The 21,406-nt window shown below is 39.5% G+C and overlaps 1 protein-coding gene across 6 annotated transcripts in view; it reads left to right on the forward strand.

The window, feature by feature from the left end:
- The window catches only part of ATRX (ATRX chromatin remodeler), a 206,638-nt gene that overhangs the window by 97,925 nt on the left and 87,307 nt on the right, over positions 1–21,406 (forward strand). For all 6 annotated transcript variants that reach the window (XM_055119813.1, XM_055119814.1, XM_055119818.1 and 3 more), the window contains 3 exons: positions 2,225–2,297; positions 15,442–15,569; positions 16,266–16,442. In XM_055119813.1, the coding sequence (XP_054975788.1) occupies positions 2,225–2,297; positions 15,442–15,569; positions 16,266–16,442 (378 nt within the window). The remainder of the gene's footprint in view (positions 1–2,224; positions 2,298–15,441; positions 15,570–16,265; positions 16,443–21,406) is intronic.

Consider the following 21,406-nt stretch of genomic DNA (forward strand, 5'->3'; position numbering starts at 1 on the left):
TTCCTCAGATTTCACCAGTTTTGCCCATACTTCACATTCGTTTGTATGTACACATGTATATAAGTAAATACAGTTCTATGTAATGTTATCACATGGTGCTCAGTAGCCACTTCTAGCTTTGTGCTCAGGGGCCATGTCTGGCAGTGCTGGGATTAGGACCAGGGTCGCAGTCACAGCTAGCTCTATAGCTAGCACAGCATAGCTGCAAAACTAGGTGCATGCTTTAACCGTTGCTGTTTTTTTTTTGGAGGGGGGCATACCCAACTGTGCTCAGGGCTTACTGCTGACTCTGCACTCAGGGATCACTCTTAGCAGGGCATGGGGGACCTATGGGGTGTTGGGGATTGAACTTTGGTCAGCCACATTCAAGGCCAAGTGCCCGACCTGCTGTACCTGCCTCTCAGGCCCCTTATTCCCATTCTTAACCTGTGGCTCTTAATTTGTTTTTCATCTCTATATTTTTATTATTTTGAGATGTAATCATGGCACGCACAGCTTTTTGATACCGGCTTTTACCCCACTCAGAGTAATGCCTTTGAAATATTTGATGTATTTCAAAGTAAAGTATCAAACACCAGAGTACTTCTCCCTCAATATGTCAGCATCTTGTATTCAGTATTTAACTTTACTTTTGTTGTGGCATTCTCCATGCAGTTAATTGCACAAATTTTGAAAAAATAATTCTGTTACTGGGCCATTAATGATACTACTTGGGGATTGACTCCAACACCCAGGGCTTGTGAGAACATACACTCCATCCGATTGAGGGCTTTTCCCGCAACCTTGAAATGTGCAGTGTTTTTTTTTTTTTTTAACTTTTGGGGCTACACCCAACAATGCTCAGGGGTTTCTTCTGGCTCTGCACTCAGGAATCACTCTTCTTGGTGCTCTGGGGACCATATAGAATGCCAGGGATTGAACCTGGCTTAGCCCTGTGCAAGGAAAGCACTCTACCTGCTGTCCTAGCTCTTCTCCCCTTGATCTCTTTAGATTTTGAATCCAAATAGTGAATTGTAGTTTTATTTTTATTCAATTTTGATGCTAGGGATTGAGCCCAGGTCCTTCATACATATGAATCATGTTCTGTACAACTGAGCTACACTCCCTGGTTTGATTTGGGGGAGAGGATTATGGACAAGCCTGGTAGTGCTTGGGAGGTGAAACGTATGCAAAACAGTTGCCTTAAACCCTGTATGCAAAATCCTTTGGGGGAGAAGATTAGGGCCAACAATTAGGTTAATTCCCTTAATCCCTGTATTATTTCTTCAGCTCCTAGAAAGTGGCTTTTAAAAGAAAATTTTTAGTGTACAGTAGGTTTCAGCATAATCTCATTTCACTGATTCATTATAAAGATAAGAAAACTACAATCCCAGCCTAAGTTACATAAAAAAAAGTTTTAGGTTCTTTTCTGCTATGGCGAACCCTGTGTTCTCTCTTGAATACATCTATTTCTCTCACCTCACATTTCTCTAAATAAAATTCTTTCAGTAAAACTGTGTTGCCTTACTAAAAAAAATAAACAAAACTTTGTTTGAAGACCTACTTTGTTAAATGTTGTTTTGCTTAACGTCGCAGTTACAACTTATTGATAACATTGAGTATTCTGTTTCCTGACTTCTTTAATTGTGGGTCACTACCCATGTGGGATTACTTAACCAAAGGTGGGGGTTATCAAAACTTAAAAAAAATTATTTCAATAAATAATAATCTATTTTGTATATTCTGGTGTGTAAAAATTTCATGGGCAAAAATGAGTCATGAGTGGTAAAAGTTTAAGAAGCATTGCTCTTCTTGAATATCATGAATACCATACAAATTCAAGTATGACTAGAAATTACTTGGTACTACCAAATATTAATTGCTTTTCTGAAAAAAAAATCATATACCTGCTTCCTTTAAACATACTGGATCACTACAAAACTATTTCAGTAAAAAACATACACTAATGTGACAATGACTTGTAAATTGCGTAGGAAGGTCTTTAAACATTTATGCTTTGGAAAGAACCTGAAAATGTCTAAGATTCAACTATTTATCATTTTATAGTCGGTATTTACTAGATTTTTTTGTTTATTTTCCCTTAAAATTTCTCATTACTCTTAGTTTGAATCTCAAGGTATAGTTTAGAATTTGCTAGTTCTAAAGTTTTTGGTTTTTAGTCTTTTATGTACTTTTACTTATAGTTAATTTAAAGCTAATTTTAAGTATACTTTTTCCTCTCAAGGAGATGAAACGTTATCTAAATCAGTGCCTGTCACAGTGGATGATGATGATGACGACAACGATCCTGAGAATAGGTATGATTCCAATTGTAAGGATTTTAAAATTAAGATTGTATAGTACCCACTAATGTCTTGGTATAGACATTGATAGCAATGACCCATTTGCATGCAGTTTGGAAAAATTTGGGAGTTCTTGCTTACCTTAGAAAGACTCATTCACAATTTTAAAATTAGGGCCATGCCTGGTAGTCCTTGGGAGTTGCAGTGCATGCAAAACAATTGCCTTAACCCCTGTATTATTCCTCCAACTCCCAGAAATGTAGGTTTTAAAAGAAAATTAAAAAACCCAGCATTGCTCAGGGCTCATTCTTGGCAGGGAATGGGGGACCATTCGGGTGCTAGAGAGCAAACCCATGTGTCAACCACATGCGAGGCAAGAATCCTACTTACTGTATTATATCTCTTCCCCTTCTTCACAGTTTTCCTACAAAGTTTTTTTCTCCTTATTTTATTTTGGGCCACACTGGTGGTGCTCAGGTTATTCCTGGTTCTGCACTCAGGAATTACTCCTAGCAGTGCTTGGGGGCCATAAGTCTGGTGACTGTATGCTATGAGCTTGGGTCTGCAAGAAAAACATCTTACCTACTTTACGCTCTCTCTCTGGCCTTCATAGTATTTTAATTTCTATTGCCTTATAATTTGAAGCATGTTCATAATATAATTAAGCATTATATTTTTATGAATTTTTATCAAATATAAAATCTCAAGACAAAAGTTGAGATGCTGAATCATAGAGCTAGTTCATGAGTTAAGATGTTCACTTTAAGTCCTGAGCGTTCAAATATTAGGCACCATGTATGATTCCCCCAAGCATGACCAGACCTGAGCACTGGTCTGGATTAGTTCCTGAATTTTGCTGGGTGTGGCCCCAAAACAACTAAAAAATTTTAACACCCTCACCCCATTGGTAGATTTTTATTAACTTCACTGTATCATTGTCATTCCGTTGCTCATCGATTTGCTCTAGTGGGCACCAGTAACGTCTCCATTGTGAGACTTGTTTCTGTTTTTGGCATATCGAATACACCACGGGTATCTTGCCAGGCTCTGCCGTGCGGGCAAGATACTCTTGGTAGCTTTCCAGGATCTCCGAGAGGGTCGGAGGAATCGAACATGGGTCAGCTGTGTGCAAGGCAAACGCCCTACCTGCTATGCTATAGCTCCAGCCCTTTTATAAACTTAATTATTTAAACTAGATGCAGGGATGATGACACATTTAAACTAGAATTTAAACTTAGAATTTCTTCTCAGTGGCCAGAAGTGTTGATACTTAGCCGTGCAGTGTGGGCCTGTTCCTTTGTGCTTTGGGCCTTGCAGTGTCTGGCTGTACTTTTGTCACTCTGCTGGTGTTGGGAAGGTAGATTTGTGCCTGAACTTGAACTCAAGACTTTATTAATGTCAACAGTGTTTTATCCTCCTAGAGATATCTCTGGATTTCTTAATGCCAAGATTTTAAGCATAGATACCGTAGTCTTTCACATCATTTACTTTTTAAAAATAGCTTAAAATGAGTTAAGTTTTCAGGGATTTTTAAAAACTGAATCACTGTGAGGTAGTTACAAGGCAGTTCATGATCATGTTTCAGTCATACAGTATCCAAACACCCATCCCTTCACCAGTGTACATTTCCCATCATCAGTGTCCCCAGGTTCCCTCCTGTCTCTATGATGGGCATTTTCCTCCTTCCCCCCTCCTTTTGGGCATTATGATTTGCAATATAGATACTGAGAGGTTGTCATATTTGTCCCTTTACATATTTGTCGCACGCAGTTCTTATTCAGAGTGATCATTTCCAGCTCTCTTTGTCATAGTGGTCCCTTTTCTGTCCCAACTACTTTCTTCCCCAGCACTTGAGGCAGGCTTCCAACTGTGAACCAATTCTCCTGGTCCTTGTTTCTACTGTCCTTGGGTATTAGTCTCATACTAGGTGTAAGTTTTATAACCCATAAATGAGTCTAATCATTCTATGTATGTCCCTCTTCTGACTCATTTCACTCAGCATGATACTCTGCACGTTCACCCATTCATAAGTGAATTTTATAACTTCATTTTCCCTAACAGCTGTGTGTATTCCATTGTGTAGATCCCAGTTCATTAATGCAGTGTGCCCTTGATGAATAGATGTTCCATTGCATTCCTTTTCCTTTTCCTTCTTTTCCTCTCTCCATCCTTCCCTCCCTCCCTCCCCCTCTCTGGTAATCTGTTCCAGGTTTTCAAACATACGAGGTATATAATGTACACTTAGCCACATTCCCAGCTGGTGGTGCCAGGAAAAAATCCAGGGTCAGTTTTACCCCTGCTTCACATTTTGGACTTTCTTCTTTCACTTTCCTTTACCTTTTCTCTCACTGCGTGAAATATCGCAGCTCTCATGGGTGAGAAGTTTGTGTGCCCTGAAGATTCTGAAGAGTTTATTTCATCCTTTTCATTTGTTTTGGGGGCTTCCCCAGCTGGGTCTCTGGGACTCAATGGCTTTCCTGTTGGTACTCAGCCTAGTGGTGCTTGTTTGGAAACTGGTGCCAGGAATGGAATGTGGCATATGTACTTCACCCTTTGGACTATCTCTCCAATCCCTCTTTAGTAGGTATTATCTAAATCTCAATATTTTCTGCAAATTTTTTTCTTTGTCTTGTTTCCTACAATTATTTTCTTTTGGTCCTGTAAACTTGCTATTTTTCTCATCTCTTGTACTTAATGGTAGAATTTTCATTGGAATCTTTGACTTTTTTTTTAAGAATAATGATTTCTGTGTCTGAAAATTTTAAGGTGCTTTTTAAAAAAGTGAATTATTGTGACCCATTCAACTAAAGCAGTGGGTGCTCAACAAGTTGATAGGATCCTATAATAGATATGTAATTTGATTCCATTTGCTACCAGGTTTCGTTTTTTGTTGCTGGAATTTCCATAAAAATGGTACTGTGGTTGGGGCTGGAGTGATAGCACAGCGGGTCGGGCGTTTGCCTTGCACACGGCTGACCAGGGTTCAATTCCCAGCATCCCATATGGTCCCCTGAGCACTGCCAGGAGTAATTCCTGAGTGCAAAGTCAGGAGGTAACCCATGTGCATTGCCGGGTGTGACCCAAAAAGGAAAAAAAATGATACTGTGGCTAGAGTGATCGTACTGTAGGTAAAGTTGTTGCCTAGTATGCAGCCGCCCCAGATTTGATACCCGGCATCCTGAATGGTTCGCCCAGCCCACAAGGATTGATTCCTGAGTGCATAGTCAGGAGTAACCATTGATCATCACTGCTTATGGCATAAAAGCAAAAACCGTAAAAAACAACCCACAAGTGTGATCACTACTCTTGATCTCTTTGTCTAATATCCAGTCTGTCTATTTCTTTTCTGTTTTCTGTTCTTTGTTGATTTGGGGACTTCTAGGAAATGAGAAACCCTGAACCCAAAGGAACTTGAATTTTCTAGTGCTATTAGCAAAAATGACTCCTTTCTCTACCTGTATTTGTAGCTATTTTATACTTTAACTTTACACTTAAAATCAAGTTTAAACATAAAATTGAGATGTTCAAATTGTCTATACTTCTTAAATACAGAAAATTATTTCTCTAATATCATTAGATTCCCTAATTTTTTTTTTTTTTTGCTTTTTGGGTCACACCTGGCAATGCACAGGGGTTACTCCTGGCTTTGCACTCAGAAATTACTCCTGGCAGTGCTCAGGGGACCATATAGGATGCTGGGAATCGAACCCGGGTCGGGTGCGTGCAAGGCAGACGCCCTACCTGCTATACTATCACTCCAGCCCCAGATTTCCTAAATTTAAGTTAATTTTTTTTCTTTAAACATTTCTTGTTGAGGGGATTGGAGCGATAGTGCCGTGTGCAGGGTGCTTATTTTGCACACTACCAACCCAGGTTCAGTCCTCGTCATTACATATGGCCCCCTGTTCGCCCCAAGTAATTCCTGAGTGCAGAGCCAGAGTAACCCCTTTCCATTTTAGTGATGGAACATATTGACTCTGATTAAAGATCTTTAGAACTCTTTTTAGATACTTTTTTGGTTTGGGCCCACACCTTGGGGTGCTCAGGTCTTACTCCTGGCTCTGTGCTCAGGGATCACTCCTGGTGGGGCTCACAGGACTATATGGAATACCAGGGATTGAACCCCAGTCAGCCTCATGTAAAGCAAGTGCCCTACTTGATGTACTCTGGCCCTTTTTAAAGTTATAAAATTTTTTTCAGCCATACCTTGCTATGTCAGGCATCATTTCTAGTGATGCCCTTGGACTGTATACTGGCTCTTGAACCCAGACTGGCTATGTCCAAGGCCTTACCTGCTATACTATTATTCTGGTTCCTAGAACTCTTGTGTTAACTGTAAAATTTTTAATGCTTAAATTCTTTCATTTTGAAATACTCTTTGGAAATAAATATAATACAACTATTTAAAAAAATGAGACTATATAGTGTATTTGTTCATTTTCCCATTATCACTGTAATAGTGAAAAAATAGAGAATATAGCACTGGAATAGCAAATTTAGTTCTTTTTTTTTCCTTTGGGGGCACTTTTGAGGGGCACAGTACATAGAAATTACTCCTGGCTCTGTGCTCAGGTATCCCTCCTGGTAGTGATTGGGAGACCATATGTGGTGCAAAGGATAGAACCCAAGTTGGTCTGTGAAAGGCAGAGTACTGTACTGTATAGTGCTGTATCTCTCTGTCCTGTCACCACCCACCTTACTAAATGTAGTAGCATATTGGATTTCAGGATCATAGTCTTTACTTCTGACTTTGTCACTAACTACCTTTGCTTCTTTGGCCAAGTAATTTCTCTTCTATAAGCTTGTTTTCTCATCTGTTTATCTGTAAAATGACAGAATTTGACTCTAAGGTTCTTTTTTCTGATTCTAATGGTTTTTGTTGTTTTTTAGTGACTTTTTCTCAACTTCCCAGGTGGGAGATCAGTCTCTTGATTATTTATTTACTAAGGGTGTGTTTGGATCACAGCCACAGTGGTACTTGGATTCTTGATGATATTCCTGGCAGTTCTTGGGTACTTTGGCTAGAACTTGTACCTCCTTTATGCAAACCATGTACTCCAGCCACTGGAGCTATCTCTCTCTTGTATGTTCTCTTTTTTAAAAAATATATAAAGCACTTCAGTAATTCGAATGATCTGTTTGCTCCCAAGAGGCAATTTAATGTGATGTAAAACTTTTTTTTTTGGTTTTGGGGCCACACAGCAATGCTCAGGGGTTATTCCTGACTCTGCACTCAGGAATTATTCCTTGACAGTGCTTGGGGGACCATATATGCTGGGTGTGGAAACTGGGTTAGCTGCGTGCAAAGCCTTCCCTGCTATAGTCAGTCTGGCCCGATTTAAAGCATTTGATTGAGTATTGTGATCCTGTTACTCTCTCTCAGTTCCAGTCATTGTTTATTTGTGGGGTTTTACATATTGTTTTTCTCTCATGTTGGTTCGCTCCTCCCCTTTCAGTAAAGTAGAAAAGTGAGTCGCACCATTGTTTCCAGCATGCTGGATTTTCTCTAACAGTATGGCACAGTTTGTGCTCCTGATGCTTAATGATGGAGTTATAACTAGTTTTGATGTAGCACCTTCCTCAAAGTGTAATAATGAGCAGTGATAATCCAGAGGGCATTACCTTTTAGAAAGTTTATAAACTTTCTGTGAAACATTCTGGAAAGCCCTTAAGAACAGAAACTTAAGAGCAATCAGCTAGGGATTATGATTTACTTATCATGTGAATACCACTGTGCTTCTCTATGGGGCCTTCAAGTTGATGATTGAAGGCTAGGGATTATGATTTACTTATCATGTGAATACCACTGTGCTTCCCTATGGGGCCTTCAAGTTGATGATATGACAGCTTCTGCTTATTCTGAAATGCTGATGTCCATCATGTTTCTGTGTCCTCTAACTTAAGAGTTAAAGTGGTGAGGTATCCTATAAAACACCTCACAGGAGGGTTTGTAGATCGTACACATTTCACCCCAACATGTTGATGACTACACAGGTGACAAATCAGCATTAACTTTCAAGTTCTTCAAAGCAAATTCTAACTTTGAGGTGTTGCTTAGAAGATAGACTTAGTTTATTATAGACTGGATCTTTGACATATTTTATTTGAGCCAATGTACATCATTTAATTTACATAAATTAAATTTTTAGGACTTAATGTACACAGCTCTTCATTAGATGTTTTTTCGCCAAAAGGTATTATTAGAATGCAGTCTAAAGTATCTTAGCAAGGTAAAACTTAGGGAACATACATGGTTGTGTATAAATTTGTAGAGAAATACTAAAAATGCTTCTGAAGTTTGTACTTTTGACTGTTCTTTATGATTTCACTGAAAGTTGTTGATGAATTATATAATTCTTCAGTGTGTGGCTATCATTTTATTTTTCGAGATTGATTTTACCTGTGTGCATAAGATGGTTTTGGTTTCTATAGTTTTGCATTACAGTTGTCTGTGGTCAATGTGGTCTGAAAATGTTTTACAAGAAAGAATCCCTATCCACATAACTTTTATTGGCATGTATTTTTAGACCTTTATTCATCATTAGTTATTGATCTCACTATTCCTAATTTATAAATTAGAGCTTTGCATAACTGTATGTGTGAGTAGGAAAATACATTGTATGTTCAGTATTATTCAGTATTACTTGGATCAGTACTTTCCAGTATCCAGAGAAGGTCTTTTTTTGCCACACCTGGTGGTGCTCAGGGCTGACTCCTGGCTCTGCACTGAAGGATCACCGCTGATGGGGCTTGGGTGGGCCATATGGGGCACTGGGGATCAAAATAACCTACTATACTAGGTCTGTGCAACCCCTCATCTTCTTTTAGGGTTTAGTACTTACTATATATGTTTTTAGAACATGTCTTGAGTTTGAGAGGAAGAAAATTAAGTGATTGAAGTAATAAGTACTTAAAGGTAATTTAAGATCTTTAAAAAATTTTAAATACAAACATCAGTTGATTTAACTAACTAGAGTGAATAAATAATGTATTTTTGGTGGCTATTGTACCACCCACAATTTAAGATATTGTAAGTCTAGGTGAATTGTTTTCAGTTCTGTGCTCAGGAGTCACACCTGCTGGTACTTATGGCAACTACCTTACCCACTGTACTCTCTGTCCAGCATATCACTGTATCACTGTATCACTGTCATCCCATTGCTCATCGATTTGCTCGAGCAGGCACCAGTAACATCTCCATTGTGGGGCTTGTTGTTACTAATTTTGGCATATCAAATACGCCATGGGTTGCTTGCCAGGCTTTGCCGTGCGGGCGGGATACTCTCGGTAGCTTGCCGGGCTCTCCGAGAGGGACAGAGGAATCGAACCCGGGTCGGCCGCGTGCAAGGCAAATGCCCGACCCGCTCCAGCATATATGTCAGAATATTTTATAAAGCTTTGTTAAGTAAAAGTTTGGTTTAAATATTTTTTTTCTGAACAAAATGGAAAGTGGCAACCTTAAATAAGTCTCTCCTTTATTTGACTGGCATCTGTCAGTGCTCAGAACTTACTCCTACTGGCTCTGCCCTCAGGAATCATTCCTGACAGTGCTTGAAGGAACATACGTGGTGCCAGGGATTCAACTGTGATGAGCTGCATGCAAGGCAAGCACCTTAATGTCCATACCTTATCTCCTGCCCAAAGCCTTATATTAATTAAAGGCAATTTGTAATTCCAATAAACAAGCTTATATTTTTTGTAATTTAAGAGCTTTATGATTGCACCTTCAGTAAGATTTAAATTATTCATTTTATTTGAATACACAACAGGACAGAAAATCCCAAGACAGCAAACACACTTCACCTTTAATTTCTTTTAACAGCTGCTAACACTCTGTTTTCTATTATTTCTGATCAGTTTGTTTCGGTGAATACCAAGTGGTGTATGGTAACCCTGAGTAGACATTATTACCTATATTGCTTCAGTCTCCCTTTGTTGCATCCTGGAATACAAATTACAAAAAGCCATGTTCTTTTCTAATCAAAATGAGAAGACTTTAGCATGCATTAAAATCTGTCATGCAGATTTTACAAGAAAATCTTTTTGTTTTACTTTGGGTCACAGCCAGTGTTGTTTAGGGCTTATTTCTGGCTTTACTTACAGGAGTCTCACTCCTACCATTGTTTAGAGGACCATAATGATGCTTTTTTGAACTGTAATTCATGTTAAGACATAGTAACTGGGGGCTGGAGTGATAGAGCAGCGGGTAGGGCAGTTGCCTTGCATGTGGCTGACCTGGGTTTGATTCCCAGCATCCCATATGATTCCCTGAGCACTGCCAGGAGTAATTCTTGAGTGCATGAGTCAGGAGTAACCCCTGTGCACCGCTGGGTGTGACCCAAAAAGCAAAAACAAAGACATAGTAACTGGGTCTTCAAATCTAAAACTAATAGAATTCTCTAATTCTACTGCAAACTTTTGAGTGAGCTAGATTCAGCCATCTTTAATTGCAGAATGTATGTTTACCCCATAGAAGTTAGTCTGTGAAAAAATTTAGAAGCATGTCACATTTTTAAGGCCTCTTAAATTTTCAGTTTTTAAAATTTAATTTGATTTTTATGGTTGCTCATGGTGATGTATTAAATTCAATATTCCAACAACAGTCCCCCATGATTACACATTTCCAGACCATTATTTCCAATTTTCCCAACCACCACCCAAGTCTGCTCCACTTGCAGGCCCTAAATGATTTGTTTTTTATTGTATGTTATGATTAATTTGCTAAAAAATGATCAAAAAAGATTTCCTTAGTGAAAGGTGTGTGAAAATTGTTATATCTCATCCTGAATTCCTTACACTCTTGTTTGTAGTGTGCTACTCCTGGTATATCAGTGGTATAGTGTATCAAATGTTGCACAGCCACAGGCCGCTCCAGGAATTCTAAAATTTTGATAGGGTGATATAGCTAGAGTTAATTTTTTTTTTTTTGCTTTTTGGGTCACACCCAGCGATGCACAGGGGTTACTCCTGGCTCTGCACTCAGGAATTATCCCTGGCGGTGCTCAGGGGACCATATGGGATGCTGGGAATCAAACCCGGGTCGGCCGTGTGCAAGGCAAACGCCCTACCCGCTGTGCTATTGCTCCAGCCCCTAGAGTTAAATTTTTAACTGAATGGTCCAGAAACATCTCTGCAGCTTGCTGATTACTTTCGAGATTTATGAGTCTTTGGATCACGGCCTATAAATGAGCTTATGTGGTTCCAGAGGCAGTTCATGGGTGTGACTGCCAGGCTCCTGGAAGAACAGAGGGATGTGGGGAGGTCGCACACCCCTGACTCCATGAGAGCTTGGGTATTTTGGTCACAAAACCCACATACCTGAGTTTTTCAACAGATTCATTCCTGTATGAGTCTTGTCCGAGCCTGTGGAGATTGGCCTTGAGCATGGTGCCAGTTGGGGTATGGAGATTTTAGGCTGTTGTGTCTCTGTTTGGGTGGGTGGAGGGCTGACCCAACCCTCTCCGAGGTGTCCCAGGTATGAGACTCAACCTAATTTTGGAGTCTGGAGGTATCTATGCACCTTGCTGTTATCTTTTGAGATTTATTTATGACTCTTGCATGCCACATTTTTTTCCCAGCTTCATTTTGTCTTTGTACTGTGTTTCTTCAAAATTTCAATGAAAAAGGTACTAGGTATATCAGAATGCTTTATTTTGCACAAATGCATTGCTTCTTTTGCATTTTTATTCAGGTATGTGGCTCAGGACTTGCTTGGGTATGTTAGTCTCTGGATTTGAATTGATCCTGGCATTACCCTGTTAAATAAAGTCCAGGCATTTTCAGATGCAAACATGCGAGTTTATATTGGATATGTTTTGTTTTATCGTAACTAAAGAAATATTTTTGGTTTTGGTTTTAGGCCACAACTGCTGATTCTTAGGGGCTACTGACTTTGTGTTCAGGTTGTTTTAGGCCATGTTCAGGGTGACCCTAGAATAATGGCGATCAAAACTGGTCCTCACACATACAAAGTTTGCACTTGGCCCTTTTAACTATTTCTTCCCCTAAAATAGTGTATTCTAAAGCCTTATAGCAGTTGATTTTAGTTAGCGAGATGTCCTTTGAGGTGCTTGATGAGAAATTTTATTATAAGTGGTACTATTGGCCCTATCAACTTATTTTGAATATTGAATACATATCTGTGTCAGTTTGCACATTTTTTCCATATGTATTGTCAATATATTTTGATTCCTGTCCTTTTCTGCTTCAATTTTGTTAAGGATTTCTGATTGCCTCTCTATATATAGAAGTTGAAGAATGCTTTCATTTGTTTAAAAAACTTAGAAGGAAGTAAAAGTTTAAAGGACAAAATGCTGTTTGAGTTTCTTGTTCATGTTTTTCCTGTTTTTTTTTTTTTTTTTTTAGTTTTGTTCTTATTTGTGGGCCAGACCCAACAATGCACAGGGATTACTCCTGGTTCTGTACTCGAGTCTTTCCTGCCAGTGCTCACTGGTCCATATAGGATACTGGGGATAGAAACTAGTTCAGCTGCATGCAAGGCAAACGCCTTATTCACTATACTGTTACCCTCCTTATTGTTTAAACTAAGATTTCATGATTTGCAATAGCATTGATGTTAATGTTTACAGCATACAGTGTTAATGCACCATGATCTGTACCAGTACCAGTATCTCTCCACCTAAGTTCTTTGTTAATCATTTTTCATTCTCAGTTAGTTCTGTTGGCAGAATCTCAGGGTTTGACTTAATGGACTGTTGTGTATTCCCTTACAAAAAATTCCCTTCTTTTTGCTCTGTATCATCTAATATTTGCCTTTCTCTTTCCCATTGTATTCAAGTTGCTGTGAATTCTGCAAGGTTTAATCTTATCAGTATTTTTTAATAAAGAGTTTTTTTCATTAATTTACTTAGAATGTGGATTGCTGATGAATAAAAAAAATATGTTCAGTTTTTTCTTAGCATTAGTCTATATAGCAGTTTATTTTTTATTTTTTTTGCTTTTTGGGTCACACCCAGCGATGCTCAGGGGTTACTCCTGGCTTTGCACTCAGGAAATACTCCTGGCAGTGCTTGGGGGACCATATGGGATGCCGGGGATCGAACCCGGGTCGGCCACGTGCAAGGCAAACGCCCTACCCGCTGTGCTATCACTCCGGCCCCGCAGTTTATTCTTTTTTATTGAATCAAAAAAAAATTTTTTTTATTGAATTTATTGAGATATACATTTACAAAGTTGTTCATGATTGGGTTTCAATTATACAATGTTCCAACACCATCCCATCACCAGTGTACATTTCCCACTACCGATATCCCCAGTTTCCTTCCTGTTACTCCCTCCCAGCCTGCTTCTCTGTCTCTGTCTCTGTGTCTCTCTCTCTGCTCGTTCGCTTGCTCGTTCGCTTGCTCGCTCGCTCACTCCCTTGCTCTCTCACTGCCTCTATAGCAACACTTTTTTTCTCTCTCACTCTCGAGAGTGTAGTGCATTTTGGACATTAATGGTTTGTGAAACTGGTACTGTGTTGTTGTTATATATATGTATATATGTATATATATGTATATGTATATATATCCCTTTCCCTACTTTTAGCACTCAGTTCTTGTCCAGAGTGATTATTTCCAATTGTCATTGTGATAATCCCTTCTCTATTCTAAATACCCTCTTCCCCTTACCTCCACTTTGTGACAAGCTTCCAACTGTGGACCAGTCCTTCTAGCCTTCATTTTCTATGGGTAATAGTCTCATACTGTGTCTTTTATATCCCAGAACTGAGTGCAATCATTCTTTGTCTGTTCCTCTTCTGACTCATTTCAGTCAGCATGGTATTCTCCATGTCCATGCATTTATAAACAACTTTCATAACCTTATTTTCCTGATAGCTACATAATATTCCATTGTACTGCCAATTATTTTAATGATTACATTTCTGCTTGTAGTTTATTTCTGCTCTCATAGCCTCCTTTGTTTTATTGGATGTACTTTGTTTCTGTGATCTCATTAAACATCACCATTTCATTTCTCAATTCTTTATCAGAGAGACTATGTTGGTAGATATTACTTGTTGAGGTTTCAGGACTCCTATCTTTGTCTACTTCCTATGATGGGTTTCTGCATTGTTTCCCCATGATTTCTGTGTTAATCTGGAGGTGATTTTTTTTCAATACACTATCAGCATCGCCCCCTCATGGCCAGGGATGATTTTGGGGGAATTCAGTGGGTATCGTTTTTTTCTTTCCTTGTCAAAGATATCCCCTTTGAACTGGTGTTCCTGTCTAATTTTTAATTAAGGTTGTATTGTTTCTTGGTCACCAATACTTTTGTGGGTTTTGGGGGAATGTTGAATGGAGTAGGGTCTAATTGACTCTTGGCCTATTGTGGTTGGGGTAGCCAGGCTGCCCTAGTGAAAATTCAGTATAGGAGGCCAAGATATGGATCTTATGGGATATGGAGGGGGAGATTAATTTACAGCTTAGAAAACCACATGCTTTCCTCATCCCACATGCTGTGGGATGAGCCAAGCATTACTGGTTTTCTGGGTCGGATACAGAATATGTGTTCAAATTTCACTGCCAACTTGCTCGAAGGAAAATTCTTGCCATAGAGAATTCGTGCGGGTATGCCTTCTACTGGGGACTGGCACTAGGAGACTTTCTTCTCACTGGGTCGTTGCTTTCACACAGAGAGGGTGCCTGCACTTGTAGCTGCTCCTAGTAGTTTATTCTTTAGAGTCTTTGTAACATAATAATGGAATGGTGATAGTAGAGTGAGTTTAGGATCAGTGTTACCCAATACAATGTTTCAGTTGATAACTCACTAGAAATTTTCCTGGAGACATTTCAATGTTGAGAATTGGGGACAAATCAGCGTTAATTAATATTAAAAGTTTCAATTGGTGAAAACATAGTTTTGGTTGTCATTTTGCAATATGAAATCTGTTGGCACTTTTTTTTTTTTTTTTTTTGCTTTTTGGGTCACACCCGGCAATGCACAGGGGTTGCCTCCTGGCTTTGCACTCAGGAGTTACTCCTGGCAGTGCTCAGGGGACCATATGGGATGGTGGGAATCGAACCTGGGTCGGCTGTGTGCAAGGCAAACGCCCTACCCGCTGTGCTATTGTCCTAGCCCCCAGTTGGCACATTTTGATACATAATTCTTTGTTATGCTTTGTCACTAAGTACTTTTTATTGTGTTTTTACTCAAGAATTGCCAAGAAGATGCTTTTAGATGAAATCAAAGCCAATCTCTCCTCTGATGAAGATGGATCATCAGATGACGAAGCTGAAGTAGGAAAAAAAAGAACCGGAAAACACAATGAAGAAACCATTGAGGGTTAGTGTCTAAAAAGAGAATTATAAGATAATGAAATTTAATTATTTTCTAGTCTTTTGCTTTTTGTACTGTATAGTTAAGACACTTGTGGTTTGAAAAACACTTGTTTAGACACTTGTGATTTGAAAAATTTATCATTGTAAAATTTTTATTAAAGAACCGTAATTTACAAAGTTACTGATAGTTGAGATTTAGGCATACAATCATTTAACACCAATCCCTCAACCATTGTTCCAGATTCCCTCCCTACCTCAACTCTCACACTTTCCACACCTGTCAATTTGACAGGCATATAACAAAGTTTTAGTGGTTGCTTCTTAGGTCTCATGTTTTAGTTCCGTTGAATTTCTTAATGTCTGTCTTAACATGCAGTAGAAGTTTATTACAATGTTTATTGATGTGTATTATATTTACTCTTTTTGAGTATCTGTAATGATTCATGTTTTGTCCTTTAGTACCAAGAAACATGATTGTGCAGAAATTTTATTCTTTAACTAAATGTGTCATTACTTTTTGTAACTTAAAGAATAAATAAATAAGGTCTTTTGTATTAGATTGCTGTTACTAGTGATACCATGGTAAGTGTATAGTTCTGATATTTTTCAAAACCCATGATGATTTTCAATAAAAAATTTTTGTAAAGCTGTTTAAAGAAACAATATCTGAAGGTTTTATTGATATATTTTCTTCATTTAGAAGCAAAAAATCAAGTCAATTCTGAATCAGATTCGGATTCTGAAGAATCTAAGAAACCGAGATATAGACATAGGCTTTTGAGGCACAAGCTGACTGTGAGTGATGGAGAATCTGGAGAGGAGAAAAAGACAAAACCTAAAGAACACAAAGAAGCGAAAGTCAGAAATAGACGGAAGGGTAAGAATTTTTAATTTTGAATATAAGGAACCATACTTGTTTTGTAAACTTACTATAGTAATAAAGTATCTGTACATCTGCTCTAACAGTTTGACCACTGATGTACTTTTTCATCAGCATAATGGTAACTATTATTTTCTTACATGAGAACAAAATAAAAAATTACAGTATGAAAATAACTTTGAGAGAGGGCATAATTTTGACACGTATTTAGGATGCTTAGGAGGGCTTATAAGCAGTGCTTAGAAAGCTCTGAGCTACTTCCTGTGGTATTGGACCTGGCTCTGCAGGTCTGAGGGTTCATTTCTTTGTGGTTACAATGCAAAGCTGGTTTAACTCAGTATTTTGAGGGGCAAATAGGGCCACACTCTGTTGGAGTGCCGTGCACATATATGACATGCTCTTTAGTCCTTACAGGTACCTCTTTTGCCTTATTTTTTCCTTAATTTTAAAATTTTTATTTATTTTTGTCATACCAGGTAGTGTTCAGGGCTTACTTCCGGTTCTGTGCTCAGAGTCACTCCTGGCAGACTTGGGGGACCATATGGGTTGCCAGAGATTGAGCCTGTGTCAGCCTTGTGCAAGACAGGCACCTTATCCAAAGTACTACCTCTGTGGGCCCAGTCTTTTTAAAATTAGTTTAATTTTAATTTTTTTGTTTGGGGGTTAAAACCAGTACTTTCTCCTGGCTGTGCACTAAGGGGTCATTCCTGGAGAGCTCAGGGGACCATATAGGGTGTTGGGATTGAACCTGGATTGGCCACGTGTAAGGCAGATGCCCTATTATCTTTACGGTCATTCCAGCTCATCAGCCTTACTTTTTTAATTATAACACCATAATTTAGAAAGTTGTTCTTTATACAGTTGTTTTAGGCGTAAAATGTTCAAATACCACACCAGCGTCCCCAGTTTCCTTCCTATTCATGAAGTCTGGCACTTAGCAGGCACACAGCAGTTTTACTTAATATTGCTTACTACAACAGAATGACAAATGGAATTACCAGAAAATAGATCAGTAAGAGTCTATTTTTGATGATTGTTATATCTCACAGTGGTGTTCTTAAAGTCATTGTCTGAAGATTCACTAAGTTGATTGTTGCAGTTTGAGCCTTTGGTGTTACTGTTTTCATTCATTGAGCTTGGTGGGCTTATACACAATTTTCCCATCAAATTTGCTGTACTTTTTGGGGGGTCCACACCCAGCAATACTCAGGGGGTTACTCCGGGTTCAACAAAAAAATTGCTCTGTAATTCTTAGGAATTACTCCTAGAGGTGTCAGGGACCTTATGGGATGATGCTTAGGATGGAACCTGGTTTGGCTGTGTTCAAGGCAAGGGCCTACCCGCTGTGCTACTTCTCTGGCCCCATAATTTGGTCTACTTCTCTGGGCTATAAATACTGTGAAAATTGGAAGTGCCAGGAGTTGTACAGCTGGGACTTTTTAAATGTCTGAGAAGGTCAGTGTGTCAGCTGGTGGACCTAGTTGAGGGGATGTTACATAACCTTCCTATCACTAGTCTGAAGATGTCAGAGTTTTCATCTTGGAAATTCCATTCGTGCAGTTGTTTTTTGTTTAGGGTTCACATCCAGTGATGCTGAGGGGCTACTCCTGTCTCTGTATTCAGGAATCAATCATGGAGATGCCTGGGGACCATATGGGACGCCAGGTATCAAACCCATGTTGGTTGTGTGCAAGGCAAATGCCCTACCTGCTGTTCTGTAGCTTTAGCCCCTCTGCTGGAACAGTTTGGCAGCTTAGTGGCTTTTGATCCCTGGCCCTATTTTAATCTTTGGTAGTCATATACCTTTAGACTAAAAATTTAAGTAAACATGATTGCAAATAAAGTATAAAGGCTGTGAAGAAAATCTGTTAAAGTAAAAATGCTTTCCCAAGGTAAGGTAACATGACGTTAATATGGACCAATTAATATGGATTTTATATGCAAAACTTTTGTATTCAGATTAAATTTTCACTAAATTAAATGTCTGAATCCTAGCTGTAGAGATAGTACAGTGGGTTAGGTACTTGACTTGTACACAGCTGACATGTGTACCCTCCCCAGCACCACACAGTGATTTCCTGAGCAGAACATAGAGTGACCCCTGAACACAGAACCAGGAATAATTCCTGAGCATAACAAAGTTTGATCCCAAACCAACCTTTGAATTCATCTTAATTTAGTATTTAGGTATTTCTAGAATCACTGTATTGAGGACACGAGCATGAAGTAGGAGATTGTTTTGTATGGTAGTTTTCTTTTGGTAGGGGACACACTTGGCCATGCACAGGTATTACTCTTGGCTCTTGGCTCTTGTCTCTGCATTCCTGGTAGTTTTTGGGGGACCATATGGGATGCCAGGGATTGAATCTGGGTCAGCTGCATACAAGGTAAATGTTCTGCCCTCTGTTATTGCTCTCATATGGTAGTTTTCAACCTTGCTGTGCTTGTGGATCACTTGAGGAATTTTTAAATATGCCTAATACTATTCCAGTTACAATGTAATCGGTGATTATAAGTTCTAGGTATTTGTAAATTTTAAAAGGATTTCAGTGTTGTGGTCAGAGACAACCTGTGTTTGATTCTCTAGCATTGCATATGGTCCCCTGAACCCTGAACCCTGCCATGACTGATCTCTAAGTACAGAGCCTGAATTAAACCTTGAACACTGTTGGGTGTGGACTCCCCCAGCCCGCTAACAAAGGATCCCAGTACTTCCGATATTTAACCAGCTTTGTCAGTCACTAATTTAGAAAGAAATCACGATCACGAAATCCCATTCGTCGATTTCTCGAGCGGGCTCAGTAACTTCTTCATTCATCCTATCCCTGAGATTTTAGAAGCTCTTCCCATTTGGCCTTCCTAAAGGTGCCTCATTGGAGGCTCTTTCAGGGTCAGGGGAATGAGATCCAGCGTTAGCATATGAATACCATGGGAATCTTGCAAGGCTGCCCCATGTGGGCAGGAAACTCTCAGCAGCTTGCTACTTTCTCCCAGAGGGAGAAGTAGGTTCTAAGATATCGCTTCTAGGAGATCGCCTTTAAGTCTCTGAATGTTGGCTGTTGATGGAATTACACACACCTGGGTTCCTCTGCCGGTACCTTCATGCGTGAGGCCTGTCTGAACGTGGCTAGCTTCCGGTAGTCTTCGGACGCCAGGAGCTCTGCTCGGGGCAGGAAGGGAAGCTGGATCCCCACTGAGGAGCCCTGGGGAAGACAGCCAGAATTGCGGGCAAGAGACTCTCTTTATTAGAAAGAATTATTGTAATTAATTCAAGATACCATAATACTAGAATGAATATCTTACAGTATGTCACAAAAGATAAAACTGTTTTGGCTTCTTGGGTGCTGGGGAGTTATCCTCAGAGAAGACTTGACATAGATGAGCTTTTACCAGATAGGCCTCAATTTTAGTGGAACATGTGGATTTGGATGTGCTGTAAAAATTTTAAAAAATTCCATTACAAAACATTTGGCTCTCATGATAAAAGGGATGCATGTAATATGATGTAGTTGGGCTATAGGAAGAAGCATGAAAGGAAAAACAGGATACGTTTGGGACTATAAAACAGAGAAAAGATATGGGAGACCCTTATGGGCCCATGTGTTTGTCAAATGGGAATTCTCTTGTGGACCATGTCACTATAAATATGGTACATATCTTTTGTATGTTTATTCTGCATGAGAGATGTGGGAGAGCAGCATTATATAAAGTTATATGTACTTTGAGAAATTAAATGTCAGGTCTGAGGATTTGGGGAGTTTGGGCTTAGCAGATTTTTTTGTTCTGGTTCTGTTCTCTTGGTTCTGGTTCTGTTCTCTTGGCAATGAATTCTTGGCAGACCATGAGAGGCCAGGAATAGAAACTAGGCTGCCTAAATGCTAGGCATCCACTTTGGCCTGAGACATTTATTAAGATTCTGCTCAATTCTCCATCTCTCTTGAAGGGCAGGATAACATTCGCTTGTTAGAATAAGAAAGCTTGGGGCGGGTTTTGGGCCATGCCCAGTGATACTCAGGGTGACTCCTGGCTCTGAATTCAAGAATTGCTCCTAGTGATCCTGGAAGGCCTTATGGGATGCAGGGTATCAAACATAGGTTTCCTGTGTGTGATGCAAGTCCTTTACCTGCTGTACTATCCCTCCAGCCTCAGAAAAGCATTTTTGGATTTGAGAAATACCATAGATGCTATACATTTGAGAGCCACTGAGAAGTTAATCTTTTGCTTCCAGTTGCTTTACCTTTGTATAGTGTTAGCTCTATCAAGTTAGATCACATGTCTTTTGAGTATTTCCCCCATTATTTTTGAGCATTGCTTAACACAACAAGCGTTTTCTTTTTTTCCCCTTTTTTAATATTATTGTATCATCGTGAGATAGAGTTACAAGATAGAGTTACAAAGCTTTCATGTTTGAGATTTAGCCATATAATGATGGAACACCCATCCCTCCACCAGTGCACACCTTTACCACCAACGCCCCCAATATCCCCCCTCCCCTCCATTCCAGTCCTCACCCTGCTTCTATGGCAGACAATTTCCCCAATACTCTCTCTCTAATTTTGGGCATTATGTTTTGCTTGAATTTTCCCATCACCATTCAAGCCTACCTGCCAGGGGCAGACGCTAGATAATTTATTTTCCACTGCTCATTTTGAATATCATGAGAGCTTGCGCGGCTGGCTGCAATTGTAAATGTAAATTTCTAGATTGTAAATGATTGGGTTCCAGAGATATCTCTGATAGCACTAATCCATTTTGGGATTTAATTGGGACTCTCTGGGCCAGGGCTGTTGGTGTGCTAAGATGGCACCCGGAGGCAAATTGTGGGCATGATAGCAAGTCTGCTGGGCAGGCAGGGACCTGGGGAGGGACATCCTGGTTCCTCTGCCACCATGCGGCCTGGAGATTTAGTCCTGGAACCCGCATACCTGGGCCTTGCTTGTGGAAGCTTTTGGTCACTGGAT

The sequence above is a fragment of the Sorex araneus genome, chromosome X (assembly GCF_027595985.1).
Source record: "Sorex araneus isolate mSorAra2 chromosome X, mSorAra2.pri, whole genome shotgun sequence".
NCBI classification, from domain to species: Eukaryota; Metazoa; Chordata; class Mammalia; order Eulipotyphla; family Soricidae; genus Sorex; species Sorex araneus.